Source organism: Triticum urartu, chromosome 4A, assembly GCF_056163025.1.
Source record: "Triticum urartu cultivar PI428250 chromosome 4A, HENAU_Tu73, whole genome shotgun sequence".
Classification (NCBI taxonomy): domain Eukaryota; kingdom Viridiplantae; phylum Streptophyta; class Magnoliopsida; order Poales; family Poaceae; genus Triticum; species Triticum urartu.
Genome location: NC_141876.1, coordinates 604,297,058 through 604,324,797, shown reverse-complemented (window position 1 = coordinate 604,324,797; position 27,740 = coordinate 604,297,058). Strand labels below are relative to the sequence as shown.

The 27,740-nt window shown below is 45.9% G+C and overlaps 1 protein-coding gene across 2 annotated transcripts; it reads right to left on the bottom strand.

Moving 5' to 3' along the window:
- Positions 1-433: 433 nt before the first annotated feature.
- On the bottom strand, positions 434-5,217 carry LOC125530969 (KH domain-containing protein At4g18375). 2 transcript variants are annotated; one of them, XM_087519195.1, is made up of 8 exons: positions 5,134-5,217; positions 3,508-4,102; positions 2,347-2,856; positions 2,022-2,261; positions 1,659-1,943; positions 1,493-1,548; positions 1,237-1,327; positions 434-780 (listed from the first exon to the last, which is right to left on the bottom strand). In XM_087519195.1, the coding sequence occupies exons 2-8, from the start codon at positions 4,090-4,092 to the stop codon at positions 649-651; spliced, it is 1,899 nt and encodes a 632-aa protein (XP_087375321.1). In that variant the 5' UTR covers positions 4,093-4,102; positions 5,134-5,217; the 3' UTR covers positions 434-648. The 2 variants fall into 2 exon arrangements, with proteins under 2 accessions (XP_087375321.1, XP_087375322.1); XM_087519196.1 differs by having other exon boundaries at positions 5,200-5,217.
- Positions 5,218-27,740: the final 22,523 nt, after the last annotated feature.

Sequence of the window (27,740 nt, the reverse complement as noted above, 5' to 3'; positions counted from 1 at the left end):
AATTTCTACTTGGTCACCATGAAACAGATTTCTTAAAATTAAGTATTAGAGAAGTCCTTGGGTATCTAAGGATGATGTAGCCACCATGCAGAACAATGAAAAAACGTGTGCCACGTGTTCGACTGAAGATTATCAATCAAGGTACGGCAAAAGAGTATAAGAACGATGATGTTTAAGTCTATCATGAAAAGGATGAGGAGAATTCTAATTGGTAATAATGTAATAGATTTCTTAAAAACGAAGTGTTAGAATACTCCTTGGATATCTAAATACGGTATTGCCACCAAGCACAGCACTGAAAAAATGTGTGCTGCATGTTCTGACTGAAGTGGCCAAAGAGTGCCCCTCCCATACTGGCGAACGTATCAGCAATCAGTGCTGACAGCATAAAGAATTGGTTATGAATAGGCAGAGATTGAAGCAGTCATCGAGATTAGACGGGAATATCTGAACATGCGATTAAACACGGACAAGTCCACACAAGTATAGCCATGGTTGGGAGTCTGAGGAAGATAGACAAGCATGAGGTTTATTGGAGAGTTGAAGGGATGGAGAACACAGTTTTTGATCTACGGGATGACAAGAGAAGTCCGATAGAGCTGACTGAAGGGTCCACATATATCCTTTCAAACTACAGCAGGAACCTCCTTAAGTAGACATTATGAAAGCTTTGATCAAATTCTCTGCCGACTGCCTCTGCTCCGGGGTGCCAAATATGTTAGCAACATGCTCATGACGAGATGATTTTGATTCAATAATTTCAATGTCAGCTCCAGAAATCTGCAGTTACAATCAATAATTTCATGTCAATGGTAAGTAAAAGTAACCTACCTACAAAGTAATCCTAAAAATAGACCATTCAAGATGTCAGATTATAAGTTTATAATTGATTATGTTTTCCATATGTTCATGCATGTCAATCCTGTACAAAGGTTGCTTCAATCCAATCCACTCTTGGTGTTGTACACACACCACTATGTTATAATTTCATCCTTAGTCATGGATAAATTACTCTCTTTTACGAAATAAATTAATAAAATAATGAAATGATCTAATATACTACTCCATCAGTAGTAGAAAACAACCTAGTCTTTTAGGTACTGGTATATACTAATGGACTTGATATTACAGCACAAAACAAGTAGGACCCCATATGAACTGGAGTCAGAGCGCACTCTTTCAGACAATCACCTACTCCTCTGCGCAAGCACCAGTAAGATGAAATAGTAAACTGACCTTTCTAATGTTGTCCAAGTTTGTACCATGCTTCCCCATTACTTTTGAAAGGCCGCTAGAAGGAATAAACATTTCCATATCCGGGACGCGTCTGATCAGTGGATCAGCAAAATGAAATACAACCGTAAGGATTAGAATAAAGTAAAAAGTAATAACTACAAATATAAGGAGGCCTGCACACAAGGGGCACGGCTATTCTTAAAAAAAAAGGAGCACGGCTTAGAAAGGGTTTATGGTGAGTTCAGTTGCAACCTACCTTCCATAAGGCTTTGAAGTGTATGAGGAGCGTACTCCAAATCCATCATCTACAGCCTGATGGAGGATATCACAGGTTAAGTTTATATCACAAACTCATAGGCACGTCTCATTATGAAGGTCAACTGGGAAACAGAGAAAATTGACGTTGAAGCAAAATATTTTACCTGCCTGGGGCTGTATCCATGATACAAGCTGCTACGAGGAAATACATTCGAACCACGCTCAGCTTCACCCCTTTGTTCATGGCGCAATGGGGTGATTTGTTGACTGTAAGGTAATAATGCTGGCATCGGAAAGCTGCTTGAATACACGGGTTCAGTGGTGGCAACAGTTAGCTTCCCATCCTTGCCAGAATTTTGCCTCCCCACACTGTCCTTCAGAACTTCTTCCCGGAGCCTTAGAACGATCTGAACAAGAGCATCACGCAGTTTGTCCACTTCCCCGAACACCTACACGCAATAAACTCGTAAATACATCTAGATATATCACATAGAGACTATCCCAAACAATAACAACAAGGGGCAAACCTCGACAAGCTCATCATTGGAAGATGCCTTCCGGGGCTTAGTACCCTTGGATATGTGGATAATTGCCTTAGACTTATTCCGCATATCATTAATGATTGAACCACCCTTGCCGATAAGGCAGCCAATGACATTACCCGGAACAAGAAGGCGGAGATGCATTCTATCTTCAGTTTCATCGTTGATCTTTGCTTGAAGCAGAAGAACAGCTTCCACTGCTGCAGACTTAACATCATTGGTGGCCTGACATGAAAGGTGTCACCACAAATGAAAAAAAATAGTGTATAAACAACAAAGCACAACTAGTGAGCTGGAAGTGTGGTCTAACCTCAGTTGACGAAATGGTGATTATGCTTTCCTCCTTATCATTCTTTGCGTCATCAACATCTACGCTTGCACCACTTTCTTTCCTTATATTCTTTATGGTCATCCCACCTTTACCAATAACTAACCCAATCTTGTCACCAGGGCATACAACACGCACCAATAGCTCTCCTGAACATTTGGGGGTGTTATAAGTAGGAATAGCTGGGACCATAGACTGATAAATGGGCAATCCACCATGGGCATCAGTTGGTACAGTAAATTCAGGAACATGAGAACCACGACTTCTTGCCCCTAAGATAGACAGACTTGGATGCCCAGATGACACAGAAGCATCTGACACTGAGTATAAGCTGCTAGCCGGATAAACTGGAAGCTCTGAAGGAAGTATAATGGTTGGAGGAAGTTCGTCAATAGATGTTTCAAGAGAAATGTTCTCTTTTGATGGACATTTGTAGATAATTGTTGATACTGCAAACAATGCCTTCTTGACAGCTCTAGCGTCCCCAGTTATCTGTTAAAAATGGTACTAGTAACAGTTAATAATTGGCGGAATGCTGAAGAATGGATATTGAAGAACATAGCAGAGCTCAAAAGATTGGAATTGTTCGACAGTTTAAGGAGCACCACACAAACAGAAAGTAAAATAGAATTACCAATTGCCTTAATCCGGGAAAACAAAATATTAATATGCATGTAACAAGAAGAATAAAATTATAAATATTGCACTGGGAGTTCTATAGTGCTGCATCCGTACCATAATAGAGTGCGCATTAATTTGACAAAGTTTATAGAGAAAATTAATTACATCTACAATACAAAACACAAAACATATAAAAATATATTTCATGATAAATCAAATGGCATTGATTTGGTATTCTAGATGTTGACAATTTTTTCTAGAAACTTGGTCGAAGTTAGACAAAGTTTGATTTTGAAAAGAATCTAATAGACACTATATTTAGAGACAGAGGGAGTAATAAACAACTTGCTAATTTCTGCACCATGATAGAGAGATGACAATGATATATGCATACATTTTAACAGAAAATCATGTACCAAAAACTAAAGGATTGCTGCTTGATAGACTGAACCTATTCACTAATGGTTAACCTCATGTTATGTTGGCACAGCTCACCAAACTATTATATGGAGGAAAATATACCTGAACGAAATTATCAAAACTCATAGCACATGAGTGTGTAACATCACTTGGATCTTTTGGTTTAACTTTAATGAATGATTTTGAAACTGAGCGAAGCCTCTTGATGACAGAACCAGATTTTCCAATAACACTTGCAGCTTGACTAGCTGGTACAAGAATGTTGGCTTCTTTATCATCAGAGTCACTAGTGATTGCCAGAGCATCAACAATTGCATCATGCACCTTGAGTAATGCACTTTGTGCTGCGCAAACAGGCTCCCTATCATCATCAGCAGCAGCATCTATGTCGCTAATCATGACGTCTCTATGCTTGACATAACAATATACCAAAATAACCCTTTTGTCAGCACCAGGGTATGGGTCGACAATCTTGACTTTGGCATTCGTCTGTTGCCGGATGGAATTTATCACCTTGCCACCCTTGCCAATTACACTACCAATCACTTTGTCTGGACAAAGTATCCGGTAAACAACCAATTCGTCCGTACCGGAGGTTTCCTGAGTGTGAGACGGCCTCCGCTTTTGATCCCTGTCTTCTCTGTCATGATCCCTGTGTTGGCTGGTACGCTTACCAGAAGGCTTCATGGTTTACTCACTACAGAAGAAAATGAACGAAATGATTAATGACATGCACAATAAAAATGAATGAATACATATCAGCTATATATAAGATAATCATTCACGATATAGCATCAAGACATTCAACAGACATGACAGCGCAGAATGATACAAATCAAACAAATAAGCAAGGTATCACTGCAATGAATGTGCTAGCAAGATGTTCCCATGATTCTGGTGAATCAGTCGGCATTCACCAAGAATAAATTAGCAGCAAGCCTATCTTCCGTAAGAAGAAATCAACAAGTAGCAGTTGTCGATTATTCATGTGATCACAACAAATATTAATCAGCACGTGCAAGAGAAAACGGAAAGTAGTAATAAGTCCAATACGGCAGCAACACCAACCACAACGAGTATACCATTAAAAACGAACGTAGAATGTCTATTAATTATGTGCCCATTGAGTACGAGTAAAAAAGGCAAGACACACAGAGTCACACCACCAATTGGCGTAAATCATGGAGTGGCGAGGCATGTGGCAAGGTGTTGATTGTTACATAACCGTCAACGGATATAACTAACCCATGTCAAGAAATTAGATCCAGTGACGAATGTGATTGAATCGGTAGGCGGAACGACGCGGCAAGGAGCTGGATTCCAGGACAAATGTTACTTACACGCCAAGTAAGCGAAACACGACAACGGACTAGCCGATAGACGCAGCGACCGGACAAAATTTATTGACCCTCTAAATTAGATTCCAGTGACTCATGGAATCAATAAGCAGCGTTCGCCCAAGATCGGGTCGGGTGGCGATTAAAAGAAGCATATCAACCAGTCCTTTGTCAGTAGGTTTCGTAGAGGAGGCATATCTTCAAGGGAAGAGAAACCCTAGGCGACAGAAAGTAGAAGATAAGATTTAGGCCTCGCAGCACAAATCGTAACCCTAAACCCTAGATTAAGCCCCCACCCTTCGCCCCCACCCTTCGACTTCCCCGACAAGTCGCTTCTCGCTGCCGGACTTGAGGTAGCAGGGGGGGAGGGGGGCGGCGGGGGGAGAGGTACCGGAACGGCGTCGCGGCGGCGACGGTCGACGGGGCGAGGGAGCGAGGAAGTAGCCGGCGTACGAACCGGGGGGGCGGGGTCGGGGGGGCGGGGTCGGGGGGGCGGGGTCGGGATCGGCGACGACCGACGGTGGCGGCGGATTGGGGAGTCGCCGACGGGAGGGGGTGGGGGTGGTAGGTAACCCTAGCGTGCTGGCTGGGATGGGGAGTGCTGTCCTTTTGGTCTGCGCCCCAGCCACGACGAGGAGGAGGGAGAGTATCGCCCGCGCGGACGGAACGGCCCAGGCCCAAGGCCCACAACACGTGCTGTTGTTGTAGTATATATATGATCACTCCTATTTTCTACTTTGTCTCAAATCAAGGGGAAAAAAACTTCTATTCCTTCACGCCCTTCTCTAAAACCACACTATTCTGCAAGCTCAAGGCCCAATCATCACTTTCTTTCTTCTTTATTTCAGCTGCAATCATCACTTTCGTGCTAACAGAAAATGCAACCATCACTTTCTAAACACCCAACACTAGCAATACCGGCATTTAAAAGGAACATTTTGCCATGTCATGTTTTGATTTGACAAACACACTTTGTGATCAGATGGGTGTCCATGACCTGTCGGTGGTGATGGCCACAACAAGAGAAGAAAAATAAGATGCATCGACAGAGTTAGGAAACTATAGAATGAAGCCTAAGAATCAAGGAGGTTTGGGGTTTCATGGTCTGTATGGGTTCAACCTAGCCACGTTGGCGATGCAGGCATCGAGAATGCTCGTTGTGCTTGATTCTTCTATGTGCAGCATGTTAAAACAGAAATGCTTTGCAACATCGTCGATCCTCGAGGCTTAGGTGACGTCCGACATGTAGTACATCTGGACAATTATTGTAAAGGGTATTGAGTTACTGAAAGACTAATATGAAGGATAGGAGATGGCACCTGCGTAAACATACAGAGAGGCCCATGGGAAGAAGATGCATATGTCATCCTTGTCATGCCCATTAGAGAGGAGTTTGAACATTACTATGTCTGGCATTATGACAACAAGGATGGTTATCAATGAAATCGACATATCAACTCTATGTTTGTGATGGAGATGTTGCCCAAGTGTCCTCTTCATCAGCGCAGGCACGTGATACTTTACAGTGAAAAAGATCTAGGAAATAACTTGCCAACCAAAAGTTCAACAGTTATTGTGGAGGATTACCCATAACCACCTTCCACTTAAAACTAGTATTGATGGCAAGGGATTGGAGTGTGAGATGAGATGCATTTGTTTTCAGTGTCTTGACGAAAGGCTCGGGTTTTTCTGAAATGCAAAAAAGTGAAAAAAAAATTGGAGGAGGCGTGTGAGTGCATTTGCGCGGACTGAGATCCGGTGCCTTGGCACACACAAGGCACGGATGAACAGTATCGTGCCTTGAGGGCATCTCCTGGCCGTTGGATCTACAAGCGACGGTCCGATGAACATCAAGAGTCACCGCTACAGTGCATCGCTACAGGAAGTCTGCTACAGGATAATCGCTACAGGACCAACATACTGTAGCGCGGGGTACTGTCCACTGAAATCTGGAACCTTGATTTCCGATCTAACGGCTGAAAGCTCAAGGCACGATACTGTTCATCCGTGCCTTGTGTGTGCCAAGGCACTGGATCTCAGTCCCATTTGCGCATGCACTCATGCTTTTGCTGTGATTCACAAAGTGCTCAAGCGAAATGAATACAAGAAAACACTAGTTTTTGCCTGATTTGCGCCATCTTTGACGCACCCTTAGGATGGACCTAGATCTTCTTCATGTCTTTGCCGGACTTGAACGCAAAAGAGTCTCCTTGCTCGGAGGAGCTTCATTGGGATCAATAACTGCTTGAGCACGTAAAGCTCTAGATAGTTGATCTAAGATTTGACTAGAGCAATGTTGGTGATCTAGCACTTGAGAGAGCGCTTAGAGTCTCTAGACACCATGATGACACCCTTCGGACCCGACATTTTGAGATTTAGGTAGACATAGCAAGGTCGGGGCCATGAATTTCACGTAGGCATGGTGGCTGAGGATGTCATGATACGTCCCCTGAAGTCGACGACTTTGAGCTTCTCCATACGGAAATTCCAAGGATTTGTCAAATCTAGGAAGTGAATAATGCTTGGTAAAAATATCTGCAAAGTACATGTTATCTCAAAATGCTTCGGTTCCCGAACCAATCGTAGAGGTGATAAAACAACAATAATAAACAAGTGAGCCACAACTTAATGTTTCACATGTAGTCGTGTACATGCATTCGAGATACAAACTAGAATAATTAACTTATCATTGGTAAACACTTTTACATATATCTTGTGGACATACTATGTGAGGGACGCGTCTAAATAACCCCGCGTCTGACTGTCAAATCGAGATATTTTGCCCTCTCTAACTCATGGGGTTACCTAGGTTATTAAGGATAACCGTACCAACGCATTGGGCGTTTAATGTCTGTAGTGTAATTACCCCGGGGACTTAATTCTGTGTACCTTACTATCACCGATGTTCACCATAGCTTTCCTCTCCTCTCAACACTTTACATCTCATTGTCCCGATCTTCGGTATCTCAGGTACCTGCAAGCCCTAGAATCGAGGTAGCGACAAGAGACAAAATCATTGCCCAACACATAGAAACAATGTTCTCTCAAAATAAACCAACAATACCTTTATGTGCATACATGGGGTTGTGGAGCTACGACTCAGCCCAAGGGGACTACTCACACATCGCGAATAGATCAAAGGCAATAGGCATTATAGACAAAGTTACCTGAAGAGGAATGATTCAAAGTCTTACAATTTTATTGATCACGAAGCAATATTGATTACAAGTAATTAAACTTTGGATATGGGGCTATGGTCGCGGTGATGATATGGTGGCAACCCAACGGCTAGGAATCATGATGACAACTGGAAGGGAAAAACTTGCTGACTCCAGAACTCCTCTAGTTGACAGGTTTACTCTCATGTATATAGTGCGGACGATTTTAGTGTTTTGGGTGCCTCAACATCGGGGTCCTTCCATGAAAATAGTTAGGGATGACATCATGGAGATGGCGACAGATGGTACAACCAGCGGTGGTCGTACCATGCACCACCTTCTCTTTTTCGAGACTCTTGTGTGTGCCCGGTTGAATTGCAATTATCCTCATGCTATGTATATTCCATATATGGTTTGGATTTTCACCTAAAATCACCTATTTTTGCAAGGAGATTTGCAATCCTCTACACAAACATATGAAAATATCTTGTTTAAACATGGGTAAAAATAGTGAAAAAAAATCCATGCGTCACTTCCTAGGGGTTATGCCGTGGAAAAGTAGTGTTGTTGGGCTTGAGGTCTGATAGCGGAAATGTTCATTTAATTCAACATGTAAGCATACAAGATGTTAATACCGCTACCACCGTCCATCATAACATTGGTGAGCTAGTACCCAACAACTACATGGTCCACAACCAAGGCAGACCTGCCGAGGTGTGGAACACATTCGGGATAATCAAACCGATCAAACAAAATAAGAGTTTCCGATCAGTTCAACCATTGTGGTATGGTTGGGACCTTTGCCATGACTTCATGGAAAGCGAGCTTCGAACCCTTTTGGACTTAGACCTTCAAAAGATCACGTTGACCATGGTAATGGTTTTTGGGTATATCCTCCCACCATTGTCCTTCTCGGAATTTTGATCGTCGTCTACGCTAGGTGTAGACCTTTCGGTTTTCTTAGCCCATTGTCTGAAGAAGTTGCACCGATGATTGGTGTCCCTCTGCCCGAGTTGTGCTACTTGCAAGGCTGGTCCATGACCTTATAGAAAATGACTTTGGACGATTTCTTTGGCTGCCACGTATTGTTAGGCTTCTGCCCGAGCCCCGATATCGAATCAATTGCCTCGTTAGGTTGCTTCAACGAGATCTCCATCGTTGTTGCCTTTGTTGTTCTTGCCCTTGCGATTGTTTTTGTTGTTGTTGCGGTGGGAGGGCTCTGGTTTGTCGTTGGTGTTCTGCTTAGGGGCGTCAAGTTTACCCTTACCCTTACTAGAGCTTCTTCTCTTGCATAAGGAGTGCATCATTGTTGTACTTGTACTCAGTCGTGATATCCGTGAGCTTTCTCCTGGACTTTAGCTTCTTACAGAAGAGTTTTTTTTTCTTTTTAGGCCTTTTCATGCGATGCTGCAGAAGGCATGGATGGCTCGCCCTCAAAGACTCCTCCATGGAATTGTTCTTCTTGGTCCATCACTAGACAAAGTCTCAGATAGATTTGCTTGGCTCTTGGATGGCATTGCCAACGTCCCATGAGCTACCAGACCTCTTGTATGTGCCCGAGAAGTTTCGGTAGAATGGCTTGTCGAAGTCACACAATGGTTGATGTTATCCTCTAGGAGGTTGTTAATCTAGGCTCAACTGACTCCGTCAGCACGAAAGATAGGTAGCGGACGACGTGGAGTTTGCCCCCTCCGGCGGTGTTGACCGCAGTCAAGCAGTCAATTGGCCAAGTCTTGGGCTTGGCGTCATCATTATACTTGTCAATGTTGCACACAGATAACTTAGCTGGGAACTTCCACATGCAGATGCGTCTGTTCAAGCACTGTGGTCCGCCAGGAGAGGATTCGAGATGCCTAAAGGCATCACGATCTCTGCAGTGTCTTTTGAGGATTCCTCGGGTGTCTTTGAGGTGAGCGGTGACCTGCTCTTGTATTACGCATTCTTCCCAAAGGGCACTGAATGTTGTTCCACGCATCGGTGCCTAGGACAGACTTGCTATGACTAAGATTGTGGCTGGGCTTGCGTTGCTTATGAGAACACTTGAATTTCTGCAGAGTAGTGAAGTCGACTTGGGACAACAACAATAGGCTGATAGTACGCCCTGTTGAGCGACCACGGTCTTCATGAGGGCGATCACACGCTGGAGTTTCTCTGCTTCTGGGTGGCTAGGACTGTGATCCAAGGTCCCCGCTGGGTTTGTGGCCATGACGAGATTCTCCATGGGAGTCCTATAGACGTCCTCACTGTTTTGGCTCTCCCCCGGAATAGTTGCTTCTGCAACATGTCTATGTTGGGGAACGTTGCAGAAAACAAAAAAAATTCCTACGTTTCACCAAGATCAATCTATGGAGTCAACTAGCAACGAGAGGAGAGTGCATCTACATACACTTGTAGATCGCGAGCGGAAGCGTTCAAGAGAACGGGGATGATGGAGTCGTACTCGCCGTGATCCAAATCACCGATGACCAAGTGCCGAACGGACGGTACCTCCGCGTTCAACACACGTACGGAGCGGATGACGTCTCCTCCTTCTTGATCCAGCAAGGGGGAAGGAGAGGTTGATGAAGATCCAGCAGCACGACGGCGTGGTGGTGGATGCAGCAGTGATCGCAGCAGGGCTTCGCCGAGCTTCTGCGAGAGGGAGAGGTGTAGCAGGGGAGAGGGAGGCGCCAAGGCTTGAGGTGTTGCTACCCTCCCTCCCCCCTCCTTTATATAGGCCCCCTAGGAGGGTGCGCCGGCCCTAGGAGATGGGATCTCCTAGGGGGGGCGGCGGCCAAGGGGGTGGAGTACCCCCCAAGGCAAGTGGAGGCGCCCCCTACCCTAGGGTTCCCAACCCTAGGCGCATGGTGGGCCCAAGGGGGGCGCACTAGCCCACTATGGGCTGGTTCCCCTCCCCACTTCAGCCCATGGGGCCCTCCGGGATGGGTGGCCCCACCCGGTGGACCCCCGGGACCCATCCGGTGGTCCCGGTACTATACCGGTGACCCCGAAACTTTCCCGATGGCCGAAACTACACTTCCTATATATAATTCTTCACCTCCGGACAATTCCGGAACTCCTCGTGACGTCCAGGATCTCATCCGGGACCCCGAACAACTTTCGGATTACTGCATACTCATATCTATACAACCCTAGCGTCACCGAACCTTAAGTGTGTAGACCCTACGGGTTCGGGAGACAAGCAGACATGACCGAGACGACTCTCTGGTCAATAACCAACAGCGGGATCTGGATACCCATGTTGGCTCCCACATGCTCCTCGATGATCTCATCGGATGAACCACGATGTCGAGGACCTAATCAATCCCGTACTCAATTCCCTTTGTCAATCGGTACGTTACTTGCCCGAGACTCGATCGTCGGTATCCCAATACCTTGTTCAGTCTCGTTACCGGCAAGTCACTTTACTCGTACCGTAATGCATGATTCCGTGATCAACCACTTGATCACATTGAGCTCATTATGATGATGCATTACCGAGTGGGCCCAGAGATACCTCTCCGTCATACGGAGTGACAAATCCCAGTCTCGATTCGTGCCAACCCAACAGACACTTTCGGAGATACCTGCAATGTACCTTTATAGTCACCCAGTTACGTTGTGACATTTGGCACACCCAAGGCACTCCTACGGTATCCGGGAGTTGCACAATCTCATGGTCTAAGGAAATGATACTTGACATCCAGAAAAGCTACAACAAATGAACTACACGATCTTTGTGCTATGCTTAGGTTTGGGTCTTGTCCATCACATCATTCTCCTAATGATGTGATCCCGTTATCAATGACATCCCCACGTCCATAGCCAGGAAACCATGACTATCTGTCGATCAACGAGCTAGTCAACTAGAGGCTCACTAGGGACACATTGTGGTCTATGTATTCACACATGTATTACGATTTCCGGATAATACAATTATAGCATGAATAATAGACAATTATCATGAACAAGGAAATATAATAATCATTTTATTATTGCCTCTAGGGCATATTTGCAACAGTCTCCCACTTGCACTAGAGTCAATCATCTAGTTACATTGTGATGAATCGAACACCCATGGAATTCTGGTGTTGATCATGTTTTGCTCTAGGGAGAGGTTTAGTCAACGGATCTGCTACATTCAGGTCCGTATGTACTTTACAAATCTCTATGTCTCCATTTTGAACACTTTCACGAATGGAGTTGAAGCGACGCTTGATATGCCTGGTCTTCCTGTGAAACCTGGGCTCCTTGGCAAGGGCAATAGCTCTAGTGTTGTCACAGAAGAGAGTCATCGGGCCCGACGCATTGGGTATGACTCCTAGGTCGGTAATGAACTCCTTCACCCAGACTGCTTCGTGTGCTGCCTCCGAGGCTGCCATGTACTCCGCTTCACATGTAGATCCCGCCACAACGCTTTGCTTGCAACTGCACCAGCTTACTGCCCCACCATTCAAAATATACGCGTATCTGGTTTGTGACTTAGAGTCATCCAGATCTGTGTCGAAGCTAGCATCTACGTAACCCTTTATGACGAGCTCTTCGTCACCTCCATAAACGAGAAACATTTCCTTAGTCCTTTTCAGGTACTTCAGGATATTTTTGACTGCTGTCCAGTGTTCCATGCCGGGATTACTTTGGTACCTTCCTACCAAACTCACGGCAAGGTTTACATCAGGTCTGGTACACAGCATAGCATACATGATAGACCCTATGGCTGAGGCATAGGGGACGACACTCATCTTTTCTCTATCTTCTACCGTGGTCGGGCATTGAGCCAAGCTCAATCTCGTACCTTGCAATACAGGCAAGAACCCCTTCTTTGACTGATCCATTTTGAACTTCTTCAAAATCTTGTCAAGGTATGTACTCTGTGAAAGACCAATGAGGCGTCTCGGTCTATCTCTATAGATCTTGATGCCTAATATATAAGCAGCTTCTCCAAGGTCCTTCATTGAAAAACACTTGTTCAAATAGGCCTTTATGCTTTCCAAGAATTCTATATCATTTCCCATCAACAGTATGTCATCCACATACAATATGAGAAATGCTACAGAGCTCCCACTCACTTTCTTGTAAATGCAGGCTTCTCCATAAGTCTGCATAAACCCAAACGCTTTGATCATCTCATCAAAGCGAATGTTCCAACTCCGAGATGCTTGCACCAGCCCATAAATCGAGCGTTGGAGCTTGCACACCTTATCAGCATTCTTAGGATTGACAAAACCTTCCGGCTGCATCATATACAATTCTTCCTTAAGGAAACCATTAAGGAATGCCGTTTTGACGTCCATTTGCCATATCTCATAATCATAGAATGCGGCAATTGCTAACATGATTCGGACGGACTTTAGCTTCGCTACGGGTGAGAAAGTCTCATCATAGTCAACCCCTTGAACTTGTCGATAACCCTTAGCGACAAGCCGAGCTTTATAGATGGTCACATTACCATCCGCGTCTGTCTTCTTCTTAAAGATCCATTTATTTTCTATGGCTCGCCGATCAACGGGCAAGTCAGTCAAAGTCCATACTTCCTTTTCATACATGGATCCTATCTCGGATTTCATGGCTTCCAGCCATTTGTCGGAATCCGGGCCCGCCATCGCTTCTTCATAGTTCGAAGGTTCACCGTTGTCTAACAACATGATTTCCAAGACAGGGTTGCCGTACCACTCTGGTGCGGAACGTGTCCTTGTGGACCTACGAAGTTCGGTAGCAACTTGATCTGAAGTTTCATGATCATCATCAACAACTTCCTCTCTAGTTGGTGCCGGCACCTCAGGAACATTTTCTTGAGCTGCGCCACTTACCGGTTCAAGAGGTAATACTTCATCAAGTTCTACCTTCCTCCCACTTATTTCTTTCGAGAGAAACTCTTTCTCTAGAAAGGACCCATTCTTGGCAACAAAGATCTTGCCTTCGGATCTGAGGTAGAAGGTATACCCAACAGTTTCTTTAGGGTATCCTATGAAGACGCATTTTTCTGACTTGGGTTCGAGCTTTTCAGGTTGAAGTTTCTTGACATAAGCATCGCATCCCCAAACTTTTAGAAACGATAGCTTAGGTTTCTTCCCAAACCATAATTCATATGGTGTCGTCTCAACGGATTTCGACGGAGCCCTATTTAAAGTGAATGCGGCAGTCTCTAAAGCATAGCCCCAAAATGATAGCGGTAAATCGGTAAGAGACATCATAGATCGCACCATATCTAATAGAGTGCGATTACGACGTCCGGACACACCATTACACTGAGGTGTTCCAGGCGGCGTGAGTTGTGAAACTATTCCACATTTTCTTAAGTGTGTGCCAAATTCGTGACTCAAGTATTCTCCCCCACGATCTGATCGCAAGAACTTGATTTTCCTGTCACGTTGATTCTCAACCTTACTCTGAAATTTCTTGAACTTTTCAAAGGTCTCAGACTTGTGTTTCATTAAGTAGACATACCCATATCTATTCAAGTCATCAGTGAGGGTGAGAACATAACGATAGCCACCGCGAGCCTCAACACTCATTGGACCGCACACATCAGTATGTATGATTTCCAATAAGTTGGTTGCTCGCTCCATTGTTCCTGAGAATGGAGTCTTGGTCATTTTACCCATGAGGCATGGTTCGCACGTGTCAAATGATTTGTAATCAAGAGACTCTAAAAGTCCATCTGTATGGAGCTTCTTCATGCGTTTGACACCTATGTGACCAAGACGGTAGTGCCACAAGTATGTGGGACTATCATTATCAACCTTACATCTTTTGGTATTCACACTATGAATATGTGTAGCATTACGCTCGAGATTCATTAAGAATAAACCATTCACCATCGGAGCATGACCATAAAACATATCTCTCATATAAATAGAACAACCATTATTCTCGGATTTAAATGAGTAGCCATCTCGTATTAAACGAGATCCTGATACAATGTTCATGCTCAAAGCTGGCACTAAATAACAATTATTGAGGTTTAAAACTAATCCCGTAGGTAAATGTAGAGGTAGCGTGCCGACGGCGATCACATCGACCTTGGAACCATTCCCGACGCGCATCGTCACCTCGTCCTTCGCCAGTCTCCGCTTATTCCGCAGCTCCTGCTTTGAGTTACAAATGTGAGCAACCGCACCGGTATCAAATACCCAGGAGCTACTACGAGTACTGGTAAGGTACACATCAATTACATGTATATCACATATACCTTTTGTGATGCCGGCCTTCTTGTCCGCTAAGTATTTGGGGCAGTTCCGCTTCCAGTGACCACTTCCCTTGCAATAAAAGCACTCAGTCTCGGGCTTGGGTCCATTCATTGGCTTCCTCCCGGCAGCTTGCTTACCAGGCGCGGCAACTCCCTTGTTGTCCTTCTTGAAATTCTTCTTACCCTTGCCTTTCTTGAACTTAGTGGTTTTATTCACCATCAACACTTGATGTTCCTTTTTAACTTCTACCTCTGCTGATTTCAGCATTGCAAATACTTCAGGAATGGTCTTTTCCATCCCCTGCATATTGAAGTTCATCACAAAGCTCTTGTAGCTTGGTGGAAGCGACTGAAGGATTCTGTCAATGACCGCGTCATCCGGGAGATTAACTCCCAGCTGAGTCAAGCGGTTATGCAACCCAGACATTTTGAGTATGTGCTCACTGACAGAACTATTTTCCTCCATCTTACAGCTGAAGAACTTGTCGGAGACTTCATATCTCTCGACCCGGGCATGAGCTTGGAAAACCATTTTCATCTCTTCGAACATCTCATATGCTCCGTGTCGCTCAAAACGCTTTTGGAGCCCCGGTTCTAAGCTGTAAAGCATGCCGCACTGAACGAGGGAGTAATCATCAGCACGTGTCTGCCAAGCGTTCATAACGTCTTGGTTCTGTGGGACGGGTGCATCACCTAGCGGTGCTTCTAGGACATAATCTTTCTTGGCAGCTATGAGGATGATCCTCAGGTTTCGGACCCAGTCCGTATAGTTGCTGCCATCGTCTTTCAGCTTGGTTTTCTCTAGGAACGCGTTGAAGTTGAGGACAACGTTGGCCATTTGATCTACAAGACATATTGTAAAGATTTTAGACTAAGTTCATGATAATTAAGTTCATCTAATCAAATTATTCAATGAACTCCCACTTAGATAGACATCCCTCCAGTCATCTAAGTATAACATGATCCGAGTTGACTAGGCCGTGTCCGATCATCACGTGAGACGGACTAGTCAACATCGGTGAACATCTTCATGTTGATCGTATCTTCTATACGACTCATGCTCAACCTTTCGGTCTTCTGTGTTCCGAGGCCATGTCTGTACATGCTAGGCTCGTCAAGTCAACCTAAGTGTATTGCGTGTGTAAATCTATCTTACACCCGTTGTATGTGAACATTGGAATCTATCACACCCGATCATCACGTGGTGCTTCGAAACAACGGACTGTCGCAACGGCGCACAGTTAGGGGGAACACTTTCTTGAAATTATTATGAGGGATCATCTTATTTACTGCCGTCGTTCTAAGTAAACAAGATGCAAAAACATGATAAACATCACATGCAATCAAATAATAGTGACATGATATGGCCAATATCATATAGCTCCTTTGATCTCCATCTTGGGGCTCCATGATCATCTTGTCACCGGCATGACACCATGATCTCCATCATCGTGTCTCCATGAAGTTGCTCGCCAACTATTACTTCTACTACTATGGCTAACGCTTTAGCAATAAAGTAAAGTAATTACATGACGTTTATGTTGACACGCAGGTCATAAATAAATAAAGACAACTCCTATGGCTCCTGCCGGTTGTCATACTCATCGACATGCAAGTCGTGATCCCTATTACAAGAACATGATCAATCTCATACATCACATATATCATTCATCATTCATCACAACTTTTGGCCATATCACATCACAAAACACTTGCTGCAAAAACAAGTTAGACGTCCTCTAATTGTTGTTGCAAGTTTTTACGTGGCTGCTATAGGTTTCTAGCAAGAACGTTTCTTACCCACGCCAAAACCACAACGTGAATTGCCAATTTCTATTTACCCTTCATAAGGACCCTGTTCATCGAATCTGATCCGACTGAAGTGGGAGAGACAGACACCCGTCAACCACCTTATGCAACTAGTGCATGTCAATCGGTGGAACCGGTCTCATGTAAGCGTACGTGTAAGGTTGGTCCGGGCCGCTTCATCCCACGATGCCGCCAAATCAAGATAAGACTAGTAACGGCAAGCAAATTGACAATATCGACGCCCACAACTACTTTGTGTTCTACTCGTGCATAGTAACTACGCATAGACCTAGCTCATGATGCCACTGTTGGGGAACGTTGCAGAAAACAAAAAAATTTCCTACGTTTCACCAAGATCAATCTATGGAGTCAACTAGCAACGAGAGGAGAGTGCATCTACATACCCTTGTAGATCGCGAGCGGAAGCGTTCAAGAGAACGGGGATGATGGAGTTGTACTCGCCGTGATCCAAATCACCGATGACCAAGTGTCGAACGGACGGCACCTCCGCGTTCAACACACGTACGGAGCGGATGACGTCTCCTCCTTCTTGATTCAGCAAGGGGGAAGGAGAGGTTGATGAAGATCCAGCAGCACGACGGCGTGGTGGTGGATGCAGCAGTGATCGCAGCAGGGCTTCGCCGAGCTTCTGCGAGAGGGAGAGGTGTAGTAGGGGAGAGGGAGGCGCCAAGGCTTGAGGTGTTGCTGCCCTCCCTCCCCCTCCTTTATATAGGCCCCCTAAGGGGGTGCGCCGGCCCTAGGAGATGGGATCTCCTATGGGGGGCGGCGGCCAAGGGGGTGGAGTACCCCCCAAGGCAAGTGGAGGCGCCCCCTCCCCTAGGGTTCCCAACCCTAGGCGCATGGGGGGCCCAAGGGGGGGCGCACCAGCCCACTATGGGCTGGTTCCCCTCCCCACTTCAGCCCATGGGGCCCTCCGGGATGGGTGGCCCCACCCGGTGGACCCCCGGGACCCATCCGGTGGTCCCGGTACTATACCGGTGACCCCGAAACTTTCCCGATGGCCGAAACTACACTTCCTATATATAATTCTTCACCTCCGGACAATTCCGGAACTCCTCGTGACGTCCAGGATCTCATCCGGGACCCCGAACAACTTTCGGATTACTGCATACTCATATCTATACAACCCTAGCGTCACCGAACCTTAAGTGTGTAGACCCTACGGGTTCGGGAGACAAGCAGACATGACCGAGACGACTCTCTGGTCAATAACCAACAGTGGGATCTGGATACCCATGTTGGCTCCCACATGCTCCTCGATGATCTCATCGGATGAACCACGATGTCGAGGACCTAATCAATCCCGTACTCAATTCTCTTTGTGAATCGGTACGTTACTTGCCCGAGACTCAATCGTCGGTATCCCAATACCTTGTTCAGTCTTGTTACCGGCAAGTCACTTTACTCGTACCGTAATGCATGATCCCGTGATCAACCACTTGATCACATTGAGCTCATTATGATGATGCATTACCGAGTGGGCCCAGAGATACCTCTCCGTCATACGGAGTGACAAATCCCAGTCTCGATTCGTGCCAACCCAACAGACACTTTCGGAGATACCTGTAATGTACCTTTATAGTCACCCAGTTACGTTGTGACGTTTGGCACACCCAACGCACTCCTACGGTATTCGGGAGTTGCACAATCTCATGGTCTAAGGAAATGATACTTGAGATTCAGAAAAGCTACAGCAAACGAACTACACGATCTTTGTGCTATGCTTAGGTTTGGGTCTTGTCCATCACATCATTCTCCTAATGATGTGATCCCGTTATCAATGACATCCCCATGTCCATAGCCAGGAAACCATGACTATCTGTCAATCAACGAGCTAGTCAACTAGAGGCTCACTAGGGACACATTGTGGTCTACGTATTCACACATGTATTACGATTTCCAGATAATACAATTATAGCATGAATAATAGACAATTATCATGAACAAGGAAATATAATAATCATTTTATTATTGCCTCTAGGGCATATTTCCAACAGTCTATGCTTTATGAGACCTCCCATTACCGCTATGGAATTATGATGAAGACTGTGCTCGATGGTATGGTTCAACTCCTGCCCTTTGGCCTCGATGGACAACCTCTCTAATTCAAGGCGATCCTTCTTGGTTGTGAGGTGGTTATGCTCCACTTCAAAAGCCTTGCGATTCGCGTCCATAGCCTTCTCGGGATTGGAGTCTCCAGGCATCAGAGTGGTAAGAAGGGGTGTCGTCTTGCTATGATTGTGGCTGCATCTTCAGGATGTGCTTCTGATGCATTAGGCACCAACATGGAGACTCCTTGGACATGACGTAATCCGCCCGAGGAACCGAAGGTAGCGGGATCCTCAATCTTTTCCTCCTCTGACTCATAGTCGAAGAGAGGTAAGATCGAGTCAACTATGGCAACTAGCTACAAAGCAATTACATTGCCAAAGTCAGAGGAGGATCCCAGGGCTTACATAGGAGACATGATTGATCCTAGGGTTGCCTATGAGATTGTTTTTCCGATCGGTCGAAAGCCAGATCGCAAAAGTTCATGGCGCCGAACTTATCCGCAAGGACTCCAAACAAGAAGGCAGAACCTTCAATCGGAGTAGCGGCAGAGGCAAGATGCCCTATCATGTCAATAGTGAAGTCTGGAGAGTCGAAGTGAAAGCTCTGCCCCTGAACAAAGTAGACGGAGAGTATATCAGAAAGCATTCAAATCATACTTCCTACACGCGCAACCCCTACCTGGTGCTCCATCTTTTGAGGTATTTTCTCAACATTGTCCATTTGAGGGTAGCGTATGTTGGGGAATGTAGCATGCAATTTCAAAAATTTCCTACGCTCACGCAAGATCTATCTAGGAGATGCATAGCAACGAGAGGGGGAGAGTGTGTCCACGTACCCCCGTAGACCGAAAGCGGAAGCCTTTGACAACGTGGTTGATGTAGTCGAACTTCTTCTCGTTCCGACCGATCAAGCACCGAACGTACAACACCTTCGAGTTCTGCACACGTTCAACTCGATGACATCTCTCGAACTCTTGATCTAGCAAAGTGTCGAGGGAGAGTTCTGTCAGCACGACGGCGTGGTGACGATGATGGTGAAGTGATCCGCGTAGGGCTTCGCCTAAGCACTACGTGAATATGACCGGAGGCGTAAACTGTGGAGGGGGGCGCCACACATGGCTAACAATGTTTGTTGTGTGTTCTAGCAGCGCCCCCCTACATATGTATAGGTTGGAGGGGAGGAAAGGCAGCCAAGGGGGCGCCCCAAGTAGGAGGAATCCTACTTGGGGTCCTCCCAAATTCGGCCTCCCCCATTTCCTATTCCTATTCAGAGTAGGAAGGGAAGAGGGGGAAGGGGGAATCCTATTCCCCCTTTCCTTTCCTTTTTCCCCTTTCCTTCTCCAATTTGGCCAGCCCATATGGGGGTGGGGCACCATCCCCTTAGTGGCTGGTGTGTTTCCCCTCTTGGCCCATTAGGCCCATATAGCTTGCCGGGGGTTGCCCGGAACCCCTTCCGATGACCCGGTACGTACCCGGTACCCCCAGAACACTTCCGGTGTCCGAATACTGTCGTCCTATATATGAATCTTTACCTCTCGATCATTTTGAGACTCCTCGTCATGTATTTGATCTCATCCGGGACTCCAAACAACATTCGGTCACCAAATCACATGACTCATATAATACAAAATCGTCAACGAACGTTAAGCGTGTGGACCCTACGGGTTCGAGAACTATGTAGACATGACCGAGACACCTCTCCGGTCAATAACCAATAGTGGAACCTAGATGCTCATATTGGTTCCTACATATTCTACGAAGATCTTTATCGGTCAAACCGTAATGACAACATACGTTATTCCCTTTGTCATCAGTATGTTACTTACCCTAGATTCGATCGTCGGTATCTTCATACCTAGTTCAATCTCGTTACCGGAAAGTCTCTTTACTCGTTCCGTAATGCATCATCCTGCAACTAACTCATTAGTCGCATTGCTTGCAAGTCTTATCATGATGTGCATTACCGAGAGGGCCCAGAGATACCTCTCCGATACTCGGAGTGACAAATCCTAATCTCGATCTATGGCAACCCAACAAACACCTTCGGAGATACCTGTAGAGAATCTTCATAATCACCCAGTTACGTTGTGACGTTCAATAGCACACAAGGTATTCCTCCGGTATTCGGGAGTTGCATAATCTCATAGTCAAAGGAATATGTATAAGCCATGAAGAAAACAATAGCAATAAAACTGAACGATCATAATGCTAAGCTAATGGATGGGTCTTGTCCTGTGATGCCCCAAGGCCGGAGCTTCAGATGCCTTCCAGGGTTTCCGGGTTTTCGTCGTGTGAGTTGTTGGTTTATTGCATTCATCTTTGCATCATGTGCATTGCATCATGTCATAAATCTTTTGCATCTCAACTAAATAATTTGTGTGGATCTTCGATCCATTTAAATCGAGGGAAGGATGACTTCTCTTTATAATATATCCTCCCGATATTAGTGGAGCTATTATAAAATTATCCATTCTTATGGAATCACCTAAAACACACTTGCAAATTTCCCCATGCCTTTGTTATCTCGCTGCTTGACCTCGAACCTTGCCATTTATTCTTTCATCATTTTCCGGAGCTCTACCAAAATTCTCAACATTTTTGGAAACTCCTAGAACCTACCCTAGTTCAAACCTTTTCAATTAAATTCAAAGAAATTTGAATTTATTCTTTCAATCTTGGTCTTTCCTAATTTTCTCGGACCTAACATATTTTTGTGAGTCCGGGAAATTTATCCGCAAGTCCAACTTCGTTCTCTACCCCCCCCCCCACTTTCTTTCTTGTTCTTCTCTTGTTTTCTGATAAAGAAAATAATAAGAGAAAGAAGGGAGAGAGAGAGGCGGCCTACTCCACTGGCCACTTGGGCCTCCCCCCAGGCCGGCCCAACCATCTCCCGTTCCCTCAGCCTACCTAATCCCTAAACCTAACCTAGAGCCCGAGTCATCCCCACGCGCTCCCCTTCTCCTCGAACCCCCTCCTTCCTCGTTTTCCCTTCCGCCGCCGCTACCCACGCACACGCTCGCAGCACCAGGAGCCCGATCCCCTCGCTCAACTCCCTCAACCTCCCGCGACCTCCTCGACATCACAGTCCTCGCAGTGCCTCCCGAGCGCCATGGCCGCCGCCCGCTCCCTGCAGTCGCCCCTCGCTGGCTCCTGTAGGCGGCCGCCCGGCTCCCTCGCGCCACCACCACGCGAGTCTCCCTGCACCCCTGCCTTGACCGCCTCTGCCTTGGCCTTCCTCGAGCTCCGCGCTGCTGCTCTGCTCCACGCGCCCGTCTTGGAGCTCGTCCACCTCGGCAAGCCGCCGCCGCGCCAAGTCCCCGCATCTCCGGCCGCTCCCCTGCAGCTCCTCGTCCACCTCGTGTGCGACCTCCCCTGCTGCGCTGCTGCAGCACCTTCAACACGCCTTCGCCTCCTGCTGCCGGCGCGCCGCCATATCTCCGTTGCCCGGCGACCCTCTGCATCCACCGGCACGCCTGCATGCCTCCTGCTCACCTTGTCCCTCCTGTTGCCACGCCTCGAGCTCCATCCCGCGAACAACAGTTCCAGGCGAACCTTTCTCCTGCTGTTCCTGCCTTCCCATGGCCCTGAAAACCCACTGCTACTTCAGGCACCATGTCCACAAACCCTGCTGCCGTCGCATGCGACCAGTTCGTTCTGTCCCTTCGAACACTGTCAAGCAGAGCCTTTTGCCATGTTCTGTCTTGGATCACGCCAAGACCATCTCAAGCTCGACTACGGTGTGTTGTCCCGACCAAGACCACAAGTACCACGGCGGCCCTCCAAGAGTTTGGATTCGACAAGTTCGACAACGCTCTTGTACAACTACGTTACCGAGATCGGCAAGACCGATTACACGAACCGACATGTACCACTACGTACGAAGACCTCGTACCCTTCAAGTACCGCAAGAACGTTTGTACATCTACCGTCGTCTTCGGAATCTCTAAGAACGTCAAGTACCCCTTCGAGATGACGAGACCGGCAAGTTTGGATGACCCCAAGTACCTCTTTGAAACGACCGAGTACCATTACCATCGGACGCTCGAATGACTGCAGGCCGAAACGTCAAGTTCCTCGATGAACCATGTACGGCTACCATTTCTCGCGGATTCACCTAAGCACCATGATATGGACGACCCTACAAGTTACCGTTGCCGTGTACGACTAACGTCGCCTTGGAGATGTTGGGTTCATCAAGTTCCTCTTCGAAAAAGTACCACTACTTCCCTCGATGACCCGTGAACGACTACTTCCTCTACTTCCCTCGACGAACTCGAACCGTCCCGTTTGCACGCTTCGAAGGTATAACCTTGAGACGACGTCCGTGAAGAAATGCTTGCGATGTTTGTGATGCTCGTGTTTGCACCGTGTCCAAATTGTCACTCGTTTCCTTGTCGCCAACTCGTGGGACACCCAGAATCTGGGAGCGCCCCACCATTTTTTGCATGCATCCGCACACTTCTCCTTTGCATCGGTATCTCAATCGAGTTACCAGAACTGGAACGCTGCCGTGGCACCGTTTTCGTTATCGTTGCTGTGGCACCCTTTTTCCTTCCACCACAGTGAGAAATGCCTTATAATGCTCTTGTCAACTTTTAATAAAAAATTGCATAAACTTGTTCATGTCATCCGCATCATGATAACAACAATTAAAATTTTTAAATTGTTTTTTGCTTTAAATTACTAATGCATATGGGGATTTACCAGATTTGTTGTTTGTTATATCCGGCCCCATTTAAACTGTTTAATGGGAATAGTTTTGTTATGCTTCACCTCTTGCCATGTTAACCAACATTTAATATTGTTGTGTACTTAAACAGGAGAGAACTAAATAATTGATGTGGTGTTTTGTCAATATGCATCCCGATGCATATTGAGCTCCACTTAATTTGTAGGATTGCTTGTGCACTTTGCCATGCCATGCATACTTAAACCGGACATGCATCATACTTGATTGTGCATCATGCCATGATTATGTGATGGTTGTTTACCATGATTGTTTGCTTCTTTCCGGTGTTGCTTCTTCGGGTTGGTTCCGTTAACGTCGCGTTTGTGAGGACCCGTTCGACTATGTCCGTTTGTCTTCTTCATGGACTCGTTCTTCTTCCTTGCGGGATTTCAGGCAAGATGATCATACCCTCGAAATCACTACTATTTTTGCTTTGTTAGTTGCTCGCTCTTTTGCTATGCCTATTCTGCGATACCTACCACTTGCTTATCATGCCTCCCATATTGTTGAACCAAGCCTCTAACCCACCTTGTCCTAGCAAACCATTGTTTGGCTATGTTACCGCTTTGCTCAGCCCCTCTTATAGCGTTGTTAGTTGCAGGTGAAGATTGAAGTTTGTTCCTTGTTGGAACATGGAGATGATTGTTCCTTGTTGGAACATGTTTACTTGTTGGGATATCACAATATATCTTATTTAATTAATGCATCTATATACTTGGTAAAGGGTGGAAGGCTCGGCCTTATGCCTGGTGTTTTGTTCCACTCTTGCCGCCCTAGTTTCCGTCATATCGGTGTTATGTTCCCGGATTTTGCGTTCCTTACGCGGTTGGGTTATAATGGGAACCCCTTGACAGTTCGCTTTGAATAAAACTCCTCCAGCAAGGCCCAACCTTGGTTTTACCACTCGCCTCCTAGCCTCTTTTTCCCTTGGGTTAGGCCAGCCCAAGGGTCATCTTTTTTTAACCCCCCGGGCCAGTGCTTGTCTAAGTGTTGGTCCGAACTGAGTAGACTGCGGGGCCACCTCGGGGAAACTTGAGGGCTGGTTTTACTCATAAGATGTCTCATCCGGTGTTGCCCTGAGAATGAGATATGTGCAGCTCCCATCAGGATGTCGGCGCATCGGGCGGCTTTGCTGGACTTGTTTTACCATTGTTGAGGATGTCTTGTAGAACCGGGATACCGAGTCTGATCGGAATGTCTCGGGAGGAGGTCTATTCCTTCGTTGACCGTGAGAGCTTGTCATGGGCTAAGTTGGGACACCCCTGCAGGGATTTGAACTTTCGAAAGTCGTGCCCGCGGTTATGGGCAGATGGGAATTTGTTAACGTCCGGTTGTAGAAAACCTGAAGTCGACCTTAATTAAAAATGCATCAACCGCGTGTGTAACCGTGATGGTCTCTTTCCGGCGGAGTCCGGGAAGTGAACACGGTTGTTGGAGTTATGCTTGACGTAGGTTGTTCTAGGATCACTTCTTGATCATAGTTTATCGACCGTGCTTTTGCCTTCTCTTCTCGCTCTCATTTGCGTATGTTAGCCACCATATATGCTAGTCGCTTGCTGTAGCTCCACCTCATACCTTTTACCCTACCTATAAGCTTAAATAGTCTTGACCGCGAGGGTGCGAGATTGCTGAGTCCCCGTGACTCACAGATACTTCCAAAACCAGTTTGCAGGTGCCGATGAGATCGTGCAGAAGACGCAACCAAGCTCAGGAGGAGCTTGATGAAGATCTTGTCCTTTGTGTTGTTTTCGTTCTAGTTGATCAGTAGTGGAGCCCAGTTGGGGTCGATCGGGGACCTTTGTCGCATTTGGGGTTCTTCTTTTATTTTGGTTCCGTAGTCGGACCTTGATTGTATTTGGATGTTGTAATGCTTTATTCATGTAATTGTGTGAAGTGGCGATTGTAAGCCAACTATGTATCTTTTTCCCCTATTGTATTACATGGGTTGTGTGAAGATTACCTCACTTGCGACATTGCTTTCAATGCGGTTATGCCTCTAAGTCATGCTTGGACACGTGGGAGATATAGCCGCATCGAGGGCGTTACAAGTTGGTAATCAGAGCCTTCCCCGACCTTAGGAGCCCCCATTGCTTGATCGTTTTTAGCATCCGAGTTGTGTCTAGAAAAATGTTTTGAGTCATTTAGGAATTATATATCGGAGAGTTTAGGAATTCTTTTTACTTCCCAGTCCCTTCATCGCTCTAGTAAGGCATCCTGACATAGAGTTTTGACTCTTCTCTTCTCAAATTTCACTAATTTTTTTAGGATCACGCGGGTATCTTGGAATCGCTCCGATGGTTTTGTGACGTGAACATTGTCTTGGTGCCTCCTGTCAGGGGTTTTGTGGAAGTGTCCCGTGGAGTTGAGCTCCGAGGTGTTGTCGTCATAATTTTATCATTGCACTGGAATACCTGAGTTTAGTACGCCGACATCGAAAATCTCTTTTATGCAGTTCGTTGGTGAGATAACCTCGACGCCACCCAGTATTGGGGCGGGAGTTCGGGAGTATTGCCATAACTCGTATAACGGATGCTTTTTTGAAGGTTGAGGTAGACGATTTCCGAAGGTTTCTTGGTTATGTGTTGAAGGATGGATACAGCTGGATGTAGGATTTGTTAGTTTTGGGTGAGATATTATGCTTTCCCTGTATCCCCAACACCCTATTGCATAACCGGAAAATTTCGGGAGTTTATAAGTGGGAATTCAAGTAGCTCTTAGGATATCTTCCGACAGATGTGTGATATGAAATTGGGGTTCGACGTCTAGTGGTCCGCCTATTCACGGTCGGTTTTACAGTGGTCTCATTGTGTCTTAAAGAGTCCTTGGCTATGCCGACTCGGGGACGCTTCGTATGTCATGTGCACTGCCTTGTACATGATGGTGCCGTACGATCGAGCCCGTGTAGGCCCCACCACGAAAACTTCGGACGAAATCTCTATCATATGTTTGTTCCGGCTTATTCTGCAAGCCAACCCTTTGTTTTTGGTTTTGAGTTGTGGTATTCGAGTTGCTTCGAAGTCAAATGTTGATTCCATATTTTTCCTAAGAGGTGTTCTCATACTCCTATGTGAATACTAAACCTTCATGATAATCGAGACTATCATGTCAATCCTTTTCAACCGGTGTGTCTCTCACCAAGCGGATCCGTTCATGTTCAACATCCGCAAGATTCAATCTCAGCTTTCTAAACGGTGTTCGTTCATCCATCCTAAGTTGTCTTTGTTGTCCCTCCCTCCCACCCTTGCTTCTTAAGGACTCAGATTCCTTAATCAAGTATCCATGGTATCGATGGAAGTCTCTCCATTCTTTTCTTTCAATGTTCGTGTCTGGTGATTCTCATGAATATTCTAACGGAGCTTCAAGTTCGTCACCCTTTACTCATTTTTTTCTTCTCCGGTGGTTTAAATTCAAGCGTTTTTGATCATATCTTTCTCCTCGTTTCAAATACCCTATCATGCCGGTGCTCCTCATATTCATTCACCTCTCGCTATTCTATTGTTCCGGAGTGCTCAAGATATCTCGAAGATTCGTGTTTCCACTCTACAGTCGTTCAAGATCTTTTGAGGATGTTATCTCATTCAAGCCATTTAATTCTATCGGTGCAATCTCTCTTTCATTCAACGGTGTTTTCTTTTGAGTGGGCCCTAACCCACAGGTCTTTTCCCAGGGTCTTACCTGACTCTTCTTATTTTCCCGGAGCTATCCTAAATTCATTTCAAATTTGACGTAAGAATGATTCATCATCGGTCTTATGTTTTCTCCAAGATCTTTCAAATTCTTTTCATCCTTGGCTCAACCTCTTTGTTTTGATTCTTCCGGAGTGCCTAAATAAGTCATGATGGTATTTCTCGTCATCATTCTCAGATTTTGAAGACCGAAGAAGGCTTGTTCCTCCATATATTGCTCCATTCTCTTCAAGATTCGTGATTCCACCTTGTTGCCATCCTCTCATAATTATATTCGATTGTGAGAATTCTTTTCACCCATCCGGAGCATTTCAAGGGTATTTTCAGTTCGATTATCCAGAGTCCATCATTTCAGAAGACTTGTTCATTCTCAGCT